The sequence below is a fragment of the Cydia splendana genome, chromosome 15 (assembly GCF_910591565.1).
Source record: "Cydia splendana chromosome 15, ilCydSple1.2, whole genome shotgun sequence".
NCBI classification, from domain to species: domain Eukaryota; kingdom Metazoa; phylum Arthropoda; class Insecta; order Lepidoptera; family Tortricidae; genus Cydia; species Cydia splendana.
This window is the reverse complement of record NC_085974.1, coordinates 259,286-277,095: the sequence shown is the minus strand read 5'-3', so window position 1 is coordinate 277,095 and position 17,810 is coordinate 259,286. Positions and strand designations below refer to the sequence as shown.

General features: G+C 37.2%; 2 protein-coding genes and 1 long non-coding RNA gene across 3 annotated transcripts in view; 2 read left to right on the top strand and 1 right to left on the bottom strand.

Moving 5' to 3' along the window:
* LOC134797457 (uncharacterized) overlaps positions 1-17,810 on the bottom strand; it is a 98,294-nt gene that overhangs the window by 52,739 nt on the left and 27,745 nt on the right. The gene's annotated exons all lie outside the window — the stretch shown is intronic.
* Positions 4,308-5,886, top strand: LOC134797221 (uncharacterized). The gene is made up of 2 exons (XM_063769447.1): positions 4,308-4,388; positions 4,567-5,886. Exons 1-2 carry the CDS (start codon positions 4,347-4,349, stop codon positions 5,884-5,886), a joined length of 1,362 nt encoding a protein of 453 aa, XP_063625517.1. The 5' UTR covers positions 4,308-4,346.
* LOC134797381 (uncharacterized) lies at positions 14,083-15,665 on the top strand. The gene is made up of 2 exons (XM_063769603.1): positions 14,083-14,216; positions 14,336-15,665. The coding sequence occupies exons 1-2, from the start codon at positions 14,175-14,177 to the stop codon at positions 15,653-15,655; spliced, it is 1,362 nt and encodes a 453-aa protein (XP_063625673.1). The 5' UTR covers positions 14,083-14,174; the 3' UTR covers positions 15,656-15,665.

The following is a 17,810-nucleotide window of genomic DNA, read 5'->3' as shown; positions in this document are numbered from 1 at the left end:
AACAATCATGTCAATTAATCAGTCGTGTTGCAGCTTTAAATAAGATTAATTATTAATTATTAAATTAAATTAAATTAATTAAAACTTTCTTCGACCGTTTTGATTATCTTTTTTATTTATGACATTAATAAGATTCTGACTTTTGACAAATGTCATCATTGCCGCACATTTTCAAACAAATTGTCAAAAGCACTGCCAATGATTAATACAGTATGTTTCTTTTTGTTGTCGATTATTGGAATTAACTTTTGTTTGATAATTTAATGTTTTATCTTTTGTTCTAATTAAAAAGAAATTACCGTTAGAGCATTTCTGAGAAGTAACCCTATGTGGGATTTCAGGGTTTGTCCAATGGCTAAGGTCACCCTGTATTTAAAAACGTAAACGTTAAAGTTTTTGGGATATATGTATAGTAGACTATTTATACTCCACATTGATACCATAAGAAGTTAATAAAACTGCCTGAAAGTCAGAGAGGACTATGGAGGAGATTACTGTTTACTAGCTTTTGACTTAACTCCTGGCCCCTGTTTCACCAACGTGACAGGTGCGACGAATTGTAAAATCACTGTTGCTGACGTCACAGGCATCCATGAACTACGGTTACCGCTTACCATCGGGCGGGCCGTATTCCTGTTTGCCACCATCATTGTATTATTAAAAAAAAACTTTATGATATCGGAAAAAAAAACAGATATTTCTCTTGCTAAGTTTATGACAATTGTCACAGAAACACTGCAATTGTCACGAAATTCCGACATATAACTCATTACCTGTCAAGAATTACCTACAATTCTTCTAGATCTTTGACAATTGTCAGAAACTTAACAGGAGAAATATCTGTTTTTTCCGATATAATAAAGTTTTTTTTTAATAACACAATGATGGTGGCAAACAGGAATACGGCCCGCCCGATGGTAAGTGGTAATCGTAGCCCATGGATGCCTGTGACGTCAGCGATAGTGATTTTACAATTCGTCGCACCTGTCACCGATGTGAAATTGGGGCCTGGCCTCTATTTCACTACGGTGGCAGGTGCGACACTTGTCGACATCACAGTTGGTACTGACGTTACAGGCCTCCATAGGCTACGGTAACCGCTTACCATCAGACGGGCGGTGTGCTTGTTTGCCACCAACATGTTAATAAAATAAAAACTCCATTATATCGCCAAATACTAAGTACTTATTTTGCGAAGCTAATGACAATTGTCACAAGAAACACGACAATTGTCGGTAATTCTTGACAGCAAATGAGTTCTGTGTAACACTATATGAGTAAAATGAATATAGGCGTGGAATCGAATGTATTTGCAGCCAACAAAATGCCAATGTTTGTTCAGCTACATGTTCACCTGTTTAAATTGCTTATTATCAATTTAGATCCGGATTTTAAACCTGGCTGACATCGGATAGCCATTTATATTGATGTCAATGGTGTTGGTGAATATTTTAATTCATTCGGGCGAAAACCGGAAGGTTGGTTGGGTATCATAAAATGTTCACGGAGAGAAATTGTAAAGGCCCCAGTACACAATGGGCCATTGCCGGCCACTCCAAGGGACGCAGCCATGCGGTAGAATGAGATAGCAATATCATTTGCTCCCTCTAACGCATAAATGCGTCCCATGGAATGGCCGGCGATGGCCCATTGTGTACTGGGGCCTTAAGATATGGTATTGTAATCAACAACTGCAAAGTTTTTTTTACATCGGTTTGTGGCAAATACTGTTTAGTTTATCTTTATTTTAAAACGAAAAATGTCAACTTGCATGTTTTCTCCACTGTACACAGAATAAGTAATGATGTTACTATATCTCATATGTTCAGAATATTACTTGAATAAACTTATTATCCTATATAAAATGTGTGTTTTTATATTTCTAAACTCAGTTTCTAAGTAGATTGCACATACATTATAGTCACATTAAAATTCCATTTTGCGAAATAAAGAATTCAACATTTAACTTTGCAAAAGTAGATAATTGTTATTAGAATATTTTCTAAAAGCAATAAAAATGAGAAGATTAGGTTAGATTCGAGCTACAATGACATTAGGTTGGGTTCAAGGTAAGGTTGCAGGGCCTCAACAAGGGAAAAAAAGGGGGAGGGACTGTTGGCCTGGCTAAGTGAGCCAGAACTCACCCACTACTCCCTACTACTGCCGTAAGCAGGTAATGAATTCCCAATGTATTAGGTATAGGTTTAATAAATTATAAATATATTTCATTAATAACATAATAATATACAAATATGTAAAAGCATAAAGTAATAAATAAGCCTACAGTAATCACGTATACCGGTCCCACGGATGCGGATGTTGCTTACATAATCTCGTCTGTCAAGGAGTTTCGGCAGGAAAGGCCTTGGCAGACTTAAAAATTTCCGAAATGAGGGTTCATACCTACCGACTGGAATTGGTTTCATGGAGGTATCAGATGGGTTAATGTAGGGTAACTGATGTACACCTTGCTAACATAATCTCGTCTGCCAAGGTGTTTCGGCAGGAAAAGCCTTGGCAGACTTATATATTCATGAAATGAGGGTTCATACCTACCGACTGGAATTGGTTTCATGGCGGTATCAGATGGGTTAGTGTACGGTAACCGATGGTCATCTTGCTTATAATCTCGTCTGCCAAGGTGTTTCGGCAGGAAAAACCTTGGCAGACTTATATATTCCTAAAATGGGGGTTCATACCTACCGAATGGAATTGGTTTCATGGTGGTATCAGATGGGTTAGTGTAGGGTAACCGATGGCGACCTTGCTTACATAATCTCGTCTGCCATGGTGTTTCGGCAGGAAAAGCCTTGGCAGACTTATATATTCCTGACATGAGAGTTCATACCTACCGACTGGCATTGGTTTCATGGTGGTATCAGATGGGTTAATTTAGGGGTCCCGATGGTCACCTTTGAGAGCGTCTGCCAAGCACTTCCGGCAAAAAAAATAGTGGCAGACTTCGCTTTTCTGTGTCTACATGTAAATTTCTAACTGCTGCCATAACTACTATCTCGGTATCAGATGGGTTAAATCAGCCCCTTTTTTCGCACCGGAAGTGGCCTTCTTTTTCGTACTTTCGGCAAGTTCCGCCGTGGCAGACTATCGAATTCGGACTTAGCATAACTTTTCTGGGAAACCATTGTGCATTTCATCGTGGTATCAAGTCGGTTAGAAATTTTGCGGCCGGCTCTTCTACCATGTCGGACGCCTCGACCCGGGCCCGGCCCCGCGTCAATAACAGAGAGATGACCGTGGTTTTACAATTTACATGCAACTTTTAAGACGTAGAAGGTGTTAATAAGGATAAAGTAAGAAAATTAGGCTTTAAAACTACTTTAAAGCTAAATGAAATAAACAAAAAACCATTAATTCTCAAATTTCTTTTTAAATTATAAATTCGTAATTTGATTATCATTGTTGACATTGTATAATTACGTTTGCATGCTAAATTATTGACGATCATAATGTAAATTCATATAGATTAGCGTGAGAATAATTTATACTGTAATTTATCATTATGAAATAAATAAACTAAACTAAACTAATTACTTAACCTATATATCCTATGTGGCCTAAATCGCCGTCAACGGGCAGGGTGCCCAGAAGGCTGGCCGTATTTCCTCGCTCGCTGTGCGGAATAGCTTTAGGTATTTTATGATGTTCACAGGAAAGACACATAAGCTGAACTCGTAGGTATATAAGTAGGCACTAAATATAAACATTTATCACTCAGGTTGTAAACTTAAATCTTCGTTTTTCCCTGCAAATGCGTAGTTTTTAGCATTGCCGCCTTTGAGTTTGAGTATTAAATTAACCTTTTTACGGGTCCCTAATGAGGGTCATAATTACCGCCATCCACGGAACCCAATTACCGATCGCCCGATCCACGCTTTGCATTTACCAAGTTATAATAGGTACAACCTATTTTTAGTAGCTCTAGTAATCACAACCTTATGCTAAACAAATACGAATTAAGTTTGCTTAGCTGGGGTTTGCGAACCGCAAAATAATAACGACGCGTGTAAGCGATCAATTTTTAAATAACACTGAAGAAGTGAGATTAATTAAAATGACATTTAATTCGGTGCGATAAGGTTCTTTTTGAAATGTAGCGGCCGGCGGTAACGTTGCTTGTGTAGTTGTGTATGGATATTTTGTTTCAAGGAAACGGGCTGCAGGTTTTTGTGTGAGTGAACGTACTCGTATTCAACGAACACAAAAGTACATTGTGTATGTTGGCATACGCATGCCTGCACGGGGCCACGGGCGCTCAGTGTCGGCTGAAACGCCGGTGGGGTTGTCGAGTGTTGGATTATTCGCGTCAGTGTATAAGTACCGTCAGCATGGCAAGTGACAGAAAACGGAGAAAAGTGGTTCCCGCTGAGGTGAGGTATTTTTTCGTTTTAAATGTTTGTTAGTTTACTCACGTGGCGCGATAACGCGAAATGATTTGTTGTTGAATATTTGGTTTCTTAATTGGTGTTAATTTAAATATACCTACGCAATTATTAGCATGTAGAAGAAATGTGTTTATAATAACATGTACTTTGGTGTTTATTACAGGGCCGTGCTATCATTGCTAAAGTTTTCCACTTTCTTAAACAAGAATATAAGTTCACGCAACTTTATAAAGAACCACATTGTGATTTGTCACATTTGCGCAACATATCCCAGCGCACCGCGGAAGCAACGGGCACAAGTCAAAGAACAGTACACAACATATTGCAAGAAGAAAGAAACCTTCCCAGTGGATCAGCCAAATTTCCATCACCACTCAAAAACAGACAAAAAAGGCCCGGTAAAGTTGATATCAACGAACGTCTAGCTTATACAGTACGAAGCTCAATACGTAATTCTTACGTCAAACTTAAACAAATACCGACATTAAAAAAAGTGAGACAGACCTTAAATGAACAAATCGGTCACGATGCCTGCCTAGCAACGATTCGTAAGTTATTATTGAAACTAGGCTACACGTGGACTAAGTCAGACACTGGTAGAAAAGTTTTGATTGAGCGACATGACGTCCAAATGTGCAGATTGCAATATTTGAAAAAAATAACTGAATACCGCTCCCAAGGTCGGCCTATTGTCTATACTGACGAAAGTTACGTCACGATGAAAAATGTTAAATGTGGCTCACGAGCCCCACACGTAGCTAGGTATAGTTTAGCACACGCGGGAACTTCAGATGGGTTCATTGAGAATGCTTGTTTACTTTACCAAGCACTTACACTAAGCGGAGATGATTATTCAAAGAAGAACTTTGATTTTTACCAAAAATGGCTGGATGAAAAATTGCTACCAAATTTACCGGATCGTTCTGTGATAGTGTTAGACAACACATCATTCGATAACATTTTCGTGGAGACTCTGCCGACTATGCATGCAAATAAATCTGAAATGGAGGCATGGTTGTCGTCCAAGAACATACCTTTTGAGGCAAACTTACGCCAAATTGAGTTATACGACATAATAAGACAGAACAAAAGAGCTTTTACTACATACAAAATCGATAACTACATCAAGAATAAGGGATTCGAAGTACTGCGCCTGCCTCCCCACCATCCTGAGCTCAACGCCATATTGAACATATGGGATACTGTTAAAAACAATATCGTTACCGTCGACCATGATGTAGCTTACACGGAAAAAAATATTCGCCATGGTGTTGAAAACATAACTCGTGAAACATGGCGCAATACCTGTGACACCGTAATTAAGAAAGAAAATGAATATTTGGAGTACTTTGACACTGGATTTGTGTACATAGCCAATTTGCAGGACGAAAGTGAGGGAAAAACGGCATCTGAACCTACTGAATCTGAAGGTGACGCTAGTGAAGCGAGTGATTGTGACGAGTCAACTTTTGTGGATGAGTAATTAAATAAATAAGTACTTACTTGAATTAAACTCATCTTTCATTAACCACATTCCTCCTTAATCCCTTTGTAATTTACCGGCTGCGACCAAAAGGAGCCGAAAAAAATTAGCAAGTTCCGCGCCGTTAAGTCTAGGTCTTTTTAAAATTGGTTTAGTTTAATAACGGAATCTCACGAAAAATAAACACATACTTTAGATATTACACAAGTCAAAATGTATTATTAAATTTAACTTTTGTATAACAATTCAATATATTTAAAGAAAGATAATACTAACATCTCACAATTATTGGTCTGATAACTAGATTAATATTATATGTATGTATTGGTGGGTGCGCGCGCCGAGGCCGCGGCGACGACCGAGGTACCTGTGTCGTTATCATCCTTTGTAGAGCCGACAGATCTTTCGCACCGTGAATGGAATTTCGCTAAGGCTGACTTCCATTTGTTATATCACTCTTTAGCCAACATAAACTGGAAGCTGCTTTATGAAATCAGCGATGTTGCGGAAGCGGTGGACTGTTTCTATGCTAAATTTAATGCAGTATTGGATAGCTGCGTTCCTAGTAAGAGAAAAATGGCGGTAGTATCTCGGTACTCTTATCCTGAATGGTACACGACAGAGATAATACAAGCTATTAAACTCAAACACGCACTTCATAAACAATACAAAAAAAGTGGCTCTGAGGATGACTATAATAAATTTTCAAATAGTAGAATGAAATTAAAATCAGCAATTTCACTAGCACACGACCAGTATCAAGATCAGATGCAGGAAAACTTGGCAAAGGATCCTAAATCATTTTGGAGTTTCATAAAAAAGAAAAGAGAGGGCAATAACTGTATTAAACTAATGGACGATGGTGGAAGGGTCTTATCACAGCAAGAAGCTGCCGATGAATTTGCCAACTTTTTTTATTCAGTGTACACCTCTAGGCCCGCTACACTTGACCCTGCAGTCGCCAGCGCTACGGCATCGCCTAATAGCACGTATGTACACATTCACGAGCTACAGGTGGCGGAAGTGCGCCGCGCGCTGGAGAAACTACCGTCTAAACGCTCTGTGGGACCGGACGGCATTCCCCCCTTTGTATTAAAGGACTGTCGCTCGGTGCTAGCAGAACCACTGTGTCATTTATTTAATATGTCGTTAAAATCTGCCACCTTCCCGGAACAATGGAAATTGTCGCGAGTAGTACCAGTACCGAAGGGAAGTGGTGGACCAAAAGCAAGTAATTACAGACCAGTTGCAGTGTTGTGTGCGCCTGCAAAAGTTTTTGAGTCCGCTGTACAAAGGTCATTACAGGAACAGGTCAGTTGCCAGTTGTCAGACGCTCAATACGGATTTCGGGCGGGACGCAGTACTGGGGGAAACTTGTTGCACCTTATGTCTCGGGTGGCACCTGCGGTGGACGCCGGCGGTCAGGTAGATGTCACTTATTTCGACTTTAAGAAAGCTTTTGACATGGTAGACAATGACATCTTACTGAAGAAGCTGGCGGACGCGGGGTGTACGCCGCATACCCTTGCATTTTTTGCAAGTTATATGCGGGGGAGGAGCCAGTACGTGGACTGCGCCGGCAACAGGTCAAAGCCATACTATACTAGGTCCGGGGTCAGTCAAGGAAGTAATCTGGGTCCGTTACACTTTGTACTAATGATCAATGATCTGCCTAGTGTAGTAAAAAACGCGGACTGTTTGCTCTTTGCTGATGACCTGAAACTGGTGCGTCAAATTGAGGATGTATCGGATTGCGTCGAGTTGCAAAATGACATTGATCGAGTGGTCCAATGGAGTCACGACAATAAATTGCACTTTAATATGGCTAAATGCTCGTCGATGTCCTTCAGCAGATCCTACAGCCCGATACATCATCAATACCTAGTAGAAGGGGCGCTGATGGAGCGTTTGACGGAAGTGCGAGATTTGGGGGTGCACTTTACCGCAGATCTTTCCTTTAGGCACCACATTAGCACTATTTGCAAGAAGGCTTATAGGAACTTGGGATTCGTTCTGCGGCAGTGTCACGGGTTTTCCAACATAAGAGCTATACGCGCACTGTACGAAGCCCTGGTCAGAAGCCACATGGAGAGCAGTTCTTGTGTTTGGAGCCCAAATGAGGCGAAATACAAGTTTATGCTAGAACGAATCCAAAATAAATTCATCAGGTTCTTGTACCTAAAGTTGTATGGAGTGTATCCCTTCTATCCTCGAATGTATCCAACCCTGTTTGTGCTCGGAATGGTGGGATATGACCAGCTAGAGGTTAGAAGGGAATTGGCACTAGCCTCTTATATATTTAAGCTAGTGCGAGGAAAAATCAGTAACCCAGAGTTACTAGAGACGATAGGTGTTTATGCGCCGCCACGGTACGTGTGGCGGAGGCGCAGACCACCTCTACTGGTTGAGCCGCACGCGCGCACCGGATTGATGCGCACGGCCCCTTGGACGAGAGCCCTGCGCACATTTAACCAAGTTGCCAATCGAACTGACGTATTTAACTGTTCTGAAAGTGAATTTGTAAAGGTTACATTGTTTGTGTTGTGTTATTCTTAGCTTAGTTATAGTACTTATAGTATATACCTAATAATAGCCTGCCTATACTATCGCATTGGGAAACTGTTATGATAGCTGTAAGATTTATTAATTAAATAATAAAAAAAATTAAATAATTAAATAATTTCTAACACTTTTCAATGATGGCTACTTGAAATTCAAGTCTTGAATAAAGATTAATTATCTATTTTGAAACCTTGAATCTTACATTACGTTTTCTTCAGCAAAAAGCTGGAAATAGATGATTAAAAATTTAGTGAAATAACTTATACTTGGTGGTTTGTGGCTCAAAAATACGTTGACAAAGAGTTTTTATTAAAACAAAACGTATTAGGTATATTCATAATATTGTCCTTTATGGCTCCTCTACACGATGGCCCAACCTATTGGTCCAATATGTTGGGCCAACGTGTAGAGGGGGTAGTGGTGTCGGTTGGCTTATGGCGCGCGGGATGGGGATGAGTTGGCCGCGGTGTCGGTTTTTCGGCCGCACATCAAAGGGATTGGGCAAGCGATGGTGTAACCTGTAAACCTATGAAAATGTACCCGGCTGGTTACATAATACCTAGGGATGTAATAAAACACAAGAGGACTCTTGTGTTATCAAGTGGACACTTGATAGCTGTTTTATTTCTTCTCTGAAAACTCCTACATACCCTAAAAATTACATCTTCTAGCTCTGACTGCTAACGGTAGAGCTGTTGGTTCATTAATATCTGTATTCTTACACTTAGGATAAACCACCAACAAACTAGTTGTTTAGTTAAATTTTATTCAGATAATTATAACCCGTAAAGTTACGCCTGAGCATTAAATTGGCAAGTAACACTGTCCATTAGATCACAGTAAACCTTGGTTATGATATTAAAGTTATTCATTATAAATGTGACAAAAGCAAAAGGTTACCGATCTATGACAAAACAAAACATGAACTTCAAGTAAACTATGAGCTTACTATGGGCTACCTAAGGGCCAACACATACCTGCTGCCACAGACGACGTTAATTCCTCCAAGTTAACTCCTCTGCATTCCGCCAGACGAACGAGATAGACGATCTAAAAAATATAACAAATATCATGAGATTTAGCTTTGTGCACAACTGCTGAGAGACACCTAAACACTGAACCGAATCATAACACTTACAGAAAAGTCTGCAGCGGTCAAGAAATAGTATTTGGGTCGGAACTCGTGACAATGACCATGAAGGCGTCCCGATCTTGAGAAGAACCGTCTCTTACATCAGCTTGCCACGCTCAAGGGCACGCACCTCTTTCTTCAGCAACATGGCAAAGGAAAGGAACATTTGCCACGACATATTAAACCCTGGAAATAATAAATAACTTAGTCTTTACCGAGTTTGGATTTAGCCGGTTTGCCGTGAAAACACAACATTGCGAGAATTACTTACCCAGTAACCAAAATAAGTATCTCCGGAACTATATACAGCGACAATGGATTTCCACGCTGAGTTTTATATTAATATATTTTAATTTTTGTAACAATCAATATATGTTCTGACACAAATCCATGCCGTCTTTTCTTCTCATTCTATTTTCCTTCCATTTCAAATTTCGTGCTCTTTACAACACGAACTGCATGTTGCCAGTCATATTGTGCTATCTTTTAAAACATAAAGGTTTAATTACCCAACGACACAATATCAAGAAAAAAAGGTGAAATACAAATATTTCTATTTGTAATTAAACTATATAATTAAATTAAATCATGTTCAATATTTCTAAAAAGAAATTAACACTAACAGAAATAACAGAAACAACGAAGTTCCACCAAAACCACTAGCTGGCGCTATGTTACAATGGCGGTACGCACTACGCATCTACACGTGGCCCAATCCACAGTGCGTGCTCGAATGCGGTCGAGTGCGGACGTTTGTGCTCAGTATCAATTTTCGTTTTTTATTTTTAATTAAAATGGCCTCGTTATGGAAGTAATGAAGGAATAGGAAATTTACGCAGACAGTACATTTACAATTTAAATAAATAAATATAACAATACATACTTATAGTTAAATAAATGAATATTAAATACATATCTAACTATATATAGTAAGTACCTACATAGTTTTTTGTAATATGTTGACATTTTTACTATACTTATGTATAAAATGCGACAGAATTTTGCACGCCAATAAATGGCTGAATGTAAATGGAGACCAGAATTATCACCCTGACATCTTGTGACTATGTCCTACATTCTTGCAAATAAACATTTATCTTATCTTATCTTATCATTGCACAATTTGCACAGCTATGTTGGTAAGCTAGTAACAAAATTAAATAAAAATTATAATATGGTCTAAAATAATTTAAGCAAATTATAAGGTAACATGCATTTAAAAAAAATATTTAATTAATTTGGCGTGGCGTATCTTAGATAAATTGCTGCAACGGCTAATGCTTCCACGTCCATCTTGGAAACCGGTTAGATCACAACTGAATGTCGCCATCGTGTAGATGCGTTCCATTCCAACCACCACAAGGTCATCTCGCTGGCGCAGCGCTGGGCCATCGTGTAGAGGAGCTGTGTTGATACACAAACGTTTGTTAAAATTATCAAAAAAATGCCTATAAGTAAAAAAAATGTCAACGTAATTTAGGGCCACCATATTTTATTTATTTGCGCTGAGTTTGCTAACGCTACCCGCTCACGCACCCTAGCACGTGTTCATAGCTTACTACTACACGAGCAGGACGCATGGTGTTTTGAGATAACACATGGACACTGATATTAATAGAATTTGAGCTCTATTGCTTACGTCGTTCAGTTTAAAGTAGTTTGGTGTTCGTTTCGCTAGCGGCGTAGCTGGCCGCCAAATGAAATAGTCGGTGGGTGGATTTCAAAATCCTGCGAAAACTTATGGTTCGGTCTTTATAAAAAAAACTAGTAGGTTGTGCGAGTTGCAACTTTTGTATATGTTTTTAAGAACTATTATCTTCATGTTCCTTCAATTACCATCTCCAATAACTTAATAGTTTATTTTATATAAAATGTTTTATGTGTCTAAAATCATCACCGTCTACCGGAAAAATCTGAACCTTATTGTTTGCAGTGAAAATTATAGCATACCTCTCGTACGATTGCGATTTTTCTTTTACTTATATCTTTTCCATGTTGTTGTTTAACACATGGGAAAATATGCAATAATTCCTTTACCGAGAAAGTACATTTAAAAATATTTAAAATTTTGTCACGAATATTCGTCAACACCGTCATGGTAATGTCAATGTGAGCTTATCTCCGTGTATGAACAACGAAATACCGCTAAAGGTCCTTGCCCTATTTTTCACTTTAATATAGAATGCCAAAAATGATTTCACTATAAAGTCACATCATTGAATCGTGAGAAATATTACGAACAAATTTGTAAAACGTAGTTTGTCACAACAGAGCATCATCACCGTTATGCTTTGGTTTAAAAAAGTTACAAATGATATATTAGAAATAATTATTGAAATGAATGGCAAACTACATGAAGTTTATTGTGTAGCATAGACATTAACTACTATTATTCGTATTCTAGAAATAAAAACAAGAAACTCTCAAATCGTCAACACCATACCCGTCATCACCGGGAAAAAATGACGACCGGTGATGATTTCATGTGTATGGTGATGACGGTTCTCAGAAACTTTTCTAGTTATTTTGCTATAATTCATTATGAAATTAAGCTGTATGTTTGAAAAACGTTCTCTATGTCTTCTAATACTATATAATGTCTACCTTATAAATGTAGAATAAATGTAGAAGAAGATATGACTATTTTTTTCACACAAGAGGATGGTTAGTTTTTGTTTTAGTTTTTGACTGAAGTAGGCAAAATTTAGGTCACTTAGAACTTAGAACATACAAATGTTTATTTTTTATTATCTAATAATGTAAATCGTGCAACTTAGAGTCTGTAATTGCATGTTAGTCGTGTTAAAACAAAGTATTTAAACAAGCAACATATATTAAGTTTTAAGCGACCATAGGCTACGGTACTGGCTCACTATCGTAATGGCCTTATGTTTTTTGATAATATTATATTAATTGATGTATATAATTACAGCAATTAATAATTATACCATTGGGTAGTCACCGGACCCAATACCTAACATTTTGTAACTTATGACATGCATTACAAGTAGGGGTCTTGCAACTTATAAAACACTGATTATATATTAATGTTTAGCTATTAAACAATATATATATGGATTTAAATCATTATATCTATTTTTAAAGTTAATTTATAAAACAACAAAAATACAAACTTATGCAATGAATCAAATTATCAAAAAAAAAGTAATATATCATAAAAATTAAGCTCACTGGTAAGCCAGCAATTTTATAATATGATATAAATACCAAATTATGCAGTAGATAAAAGAAGATGCGGGTTTAAACTGATAATAAGAGTACAATATTGTTAATATGATTTAACATTGAAAAAACCCAAAAAAATAAATGAATACATAAATTGCCTATTTCGGAATATAAATTATTTAAAATTATACAATAAAAATAGTTGTTATATATTTATTTATATGAATAAAATGTATTTTTTATAATTTTCTAAAAATAATTTATGTAGCTAGTCTTATGTTCAAAAACATGTTATTTGTAATGTTTATTAAAGTTCTAAAGCCTTACAATTAAAAAAAGTTTTTGTTTTTTTAATACGTTTTTAATTCATATATAAATTAGTTCCCAAATCGTCATTACCGTACATGCAGTGTCATTACCGTCTATAAAAGAGTCATTATAGTGTAAATAACATTATTTGCGGTATTTGACACATTATGACTGACGTATATAGAGATGTAACTAACGCAAATCGATTGTCACAGCAAGCGATTAAGATTGGATAGCACGTAGACTGAGGTATCGAATTGTGACGTATAATGAATTTTTATTTGCGATTTAAATAAAGCTAGAATTATATGGTTTTCCCGCAAGCTACCGGTCGGTCGGTGTATTTAATACACCGACCGAGTAGGTCGCACCCATTATCAAAATTGAAACTAACTGGGGATCTATTTTAAAGTTTATTTATGTTATTTCTGTGTCAAATTTGTTGTCTGTTAAGTGACGATAAATATATCCATATTTACAGTTAATTATCCACCTTTTCCTTATTTTTATTAAAAGAAAAATGAAAAATTCATATCGATTTACTTAGACGACTACCGATTCATAACGGTGGTGTCCGGCCAACCCTAAAATTAAAAAAAAAAAGACGTAGAACGTAAACGTTCGCAGTGCAGTTGTTTTCCTTTGTGATTTCGATCGCTGTTGTGAGTGACAGACGTCAAATACCGCAAATAATGTTATTTACACTATACCATACCATGATTGTCATCACCACCTTGCGTTTTTATTTTCCGAAAGCGATAACTTCAAATATAAGCCACAAATGATTGTATAAATACCATAAATATCCTCAATATACAGCCCCCTATTACTTTACCCAGCTAAAATCGTGTTAAATTAAACATTAAAAAAAAATATTTTTTTTGTATTGTGAAATTTTTGGTGATGAAATCCACCCTTCAACGAACACAAAAGTTAATTGTGTATGTTGGCGTTTGGCGTACGCACAGGGCCAGGGCCCCACGGGTATCGGGCATTCAGTATCGGATACTGAATGCCCGCTGAGTATCGGCTGTAACGCCGGTGGGGATGCAAGTGTCGAGTGTTGGATTATTCGCGTCAGTGTATAAGTACCGTCAGCATGGCAAGTGAGACAAAACGGAGAAAAGTGATTCCCACTGAGGTGAGGCATTTTTTCGTTTTAAATGTTTGTTAGTTTACTCACGTGGCGCGATAACGCGAAATGATTAGCATGTAGAAGAAATGTGTTTATAATAACATGTGCTTTGTTGTTTATTACAGGGCCGTGCTATCATTGCTAAAGTTTTCCACTTTCTTAGAGACGAATATAAGTTCACGGAACTTTATAAAGAACCACATTGTGATTTATCACATTTGCGCAACATATCCAAGCGCACCGCGGAAGCAACGGGCACAAGTCAAAGAACAGTACAGAAAATATTGCAAGAAGAAAGAAACCTTCCCAGTGGATCTGCTAAATTTCCATCACCACACAAAAACAGACAAAAAAGAGCCGGTAAAGTAGATATTAACGATCGCCTAGCTTATACCATACGAAGCTCAATACGTAATTCTTATGTCAAACTTAAACAAATACCGACATTAAAAAAAGTGAGACAGACCTTAAATGAACAAATCGGTCACGATGCATGCCTAGCAACGATTCGTAAGTTATTATTGAAACTGGGCTACACGTGGACTAAGTCAGACACTGGTCGAAAAGTTTTGATTGAGCGACATGACGTCCAAATGTGCAGATTACAATATTTGAAAAAAATTACTGAATACCGCTCCCAAGGTCGGCCTATTGTCTATACTGACGAAAGTTACGTCACGACGAAAAATGTTAAATGTGGCTCACGAGCCCCACACGTAGCTAGGTATATTTTAGCACACGCTGGAACTTCAGATGGCTTCATTGAGAACGCCTGTTTACTTTACCAAGCACTTACACTTAGCGGAGATGATTATTCAAAGAAGAACTTTGATTTTTACCAAAAATGGCTGGATGAAAAATTGCTACCAAATTTACCGGATCGTTCTGTGGTAGTGTTAGACAACACATCATTCGATAACATTTTCGTGGAGACTCTGCCGACTATGCATGCAAATAAATCTGAAATGGAGGCATGGTTGTCGTCCAAGAACATACCTTTCGAGGCAAACTTACGCCAAATTGAGTTATACGACATAATAAGACAGAACAAAAGAGCTTTTACTACATACAAAATCGATAACTACATCAAGAATAAGGGATTCGAAGTACTGCGCCTGCCTCCACACCACCCTGAGCTCAACGCCATATTGAACATATGGGACACCGTTAAAAACGATATCGTTACCGTCGACCATGATGTAGCTTACACGGAAAAAATCATTCGCCATGGTGTTGAAAACATAACTCGTGAAACATGGCGCAATACCTGCGACACAGTAATTAAGAAAGAAAATGAATATTTGGAGTACTTTGACACTGGATTTGTATACCTAGCCAATTTGCAGGACGAAAGTGAGGGAGAAACAGCATCTGAACCTACTGAATCTGAAGGTGACGCTAGTGAAGCGAGTGATTGTGACGAGTCAACTTTTGTGGATGAGTAATTAAATAATTAAGTACATACTCGAATTAATCTCATCTTTCATTAACCACATTCCTCCTTAATCCCTTTGTACCTAATTTACAGGCTGCGGCCAAAAGGAGCCGAAAAAAATGAGCAACCGCCGTTGAGTCTAGGTCTTATTAAAATTGGTTTAAATAGTTTAATAATGGAATCTCACGAAAAATAAACTAATACTAATACTTTATATATTACACAAGTCAAAATGTATTATTAAATTTAACATTTGTATAACAATTCAATCTATTTAAAGACATCTTATAATTTCTCTGATAACTAGCTTAACATTATATGTATGTAGGATGCGCGGATAGAAACGTAAGAAGTGAATGAGAGATAGACTGATAGAACGAACTGTTGAATGAACGATGTGTGAATGAGAGAGTATAATGCCGAGTGTCAGTGTGTGTGAAAGGGATGGCAAAACGCCGTGGGCAGAATTTGAATTGTAACCGGACATTCGAAGAGACTGATTTCGTACGCAATAATGTGACGGTGTAATTTCTGTGTTTTGATTAAAAAATATAAGTTTTATTAGTATTTTGAGCTGTTTGTGTTCACCCGACCCACATGTGTTTGTAAGACTTTTCAATGATGCCTACTTGAATTTGAATAAAGAATATTTTCAAATTTTGAATCTAACATTTTGTTTCTCTTCATCAAAAAGCTGGAAATAGATGATTAAATATTACATCAACACAAGACGAAAAAAATTGAGTAAAATAACTTATACATGTTGTTTTGTGGCCCAAAAATACGTTGACAAAAAGAGAGAGTTTTTATTAAAACAAAATGTATTATATTCAAAATATTGTCCTTTAGCTTTGATACACAAACGTTTGTTAAAATTATCAATAATATGCCTAAGAAAAAAAAATTCAACGTATTTTTGGGCCACCATATTTTATTTATGTGCGCTGAGTTTGCTAACGCTACTGGCTCACGCACCCTAGCACGTGTTCACAGCTTACTACTACACGAGCAGGTTGCACGGTGTTTTGAGATAACACATAGACAGTATAGACACTGATATTAATGGAATTTGAGCTCTATTGCTTACGCCATTCAGTTTAAAGCAGTTTGGTGTTCGTTTCGCTAGCGGCGTAGCTGGCCGCCAAATGAAATAGTCGGTACGTAATAACTTGTATAGTGCATTGTAGGTGATTGTAGTGACTCTTTATTTTTGCAGTGTAATATATTTGAATTAAGCTTGGGTTTGGGTTGTTCTGCCTTCCCCAACACGTTTAACAACTGAATGTTAATATTATTATCAATGTTATTATTCACATCATATTGACAATAACTAGTTTAAACTTATATTTTACTGTGCGAGAAAACGAAGGTAAATTAGTTTTCGAATGTAATGTATTAAATTGTGTACAAATGCCAAATTATCTGTCTGACTAAACCGATTTCAATAAAATTACTTTGAAACAGAAAATACTTACCAGAAAAAAACAAATAAAATGTTAAAAACCTAATCGCAGAAAACTCTAATTCAACTAAGTACTTACCTACTCAAATAGGTGAAATATTGACGCCGAGAGCCTAAATAATGAAAATAGCACGTTTGACGGCCGTGTCATAAAAGCCCACTTAAAAACAATCTTTCGTGCCGTTTCACCTTTCCTTAATTTCAATAACATGATATGACAATGAATCGTGGCTAAACGGCTACCTGGACTGATAACAAACATAAAGGATGACTCACGCTAGACCGGGCCGGAGCTTCCGGCGCTTCGTTTCCTATGTAAAGCACCACGTGATCACCGATCCGTCATAGAGAATGACATGTCGGACGCCTCGGCCCGGGCCCGGCCCCGCGTCAATAACAGAGAGATGACCGTGGTTTTACAATTTACATGCAACTTTTAAGACGTAGAAGGTGTTAATAAGGATAAAGTAAGAAAATTAGGCTTTAAAGCTAAATGAAATAAACAAAAAACCATTAATTCTCAAATTTCTTTTTAAATTATAAATTTGTAATTTGATTATCATTGTTGACATTGTATAATTACGTTTGCATGCTAAATTATTGACGATCATAATGTAAATTCATATAGATTAGCGTGAGAATAATTTATACTGTAATTTATCATTATGAAATAAATAAACTAAACTAAACTAATTACTTAACC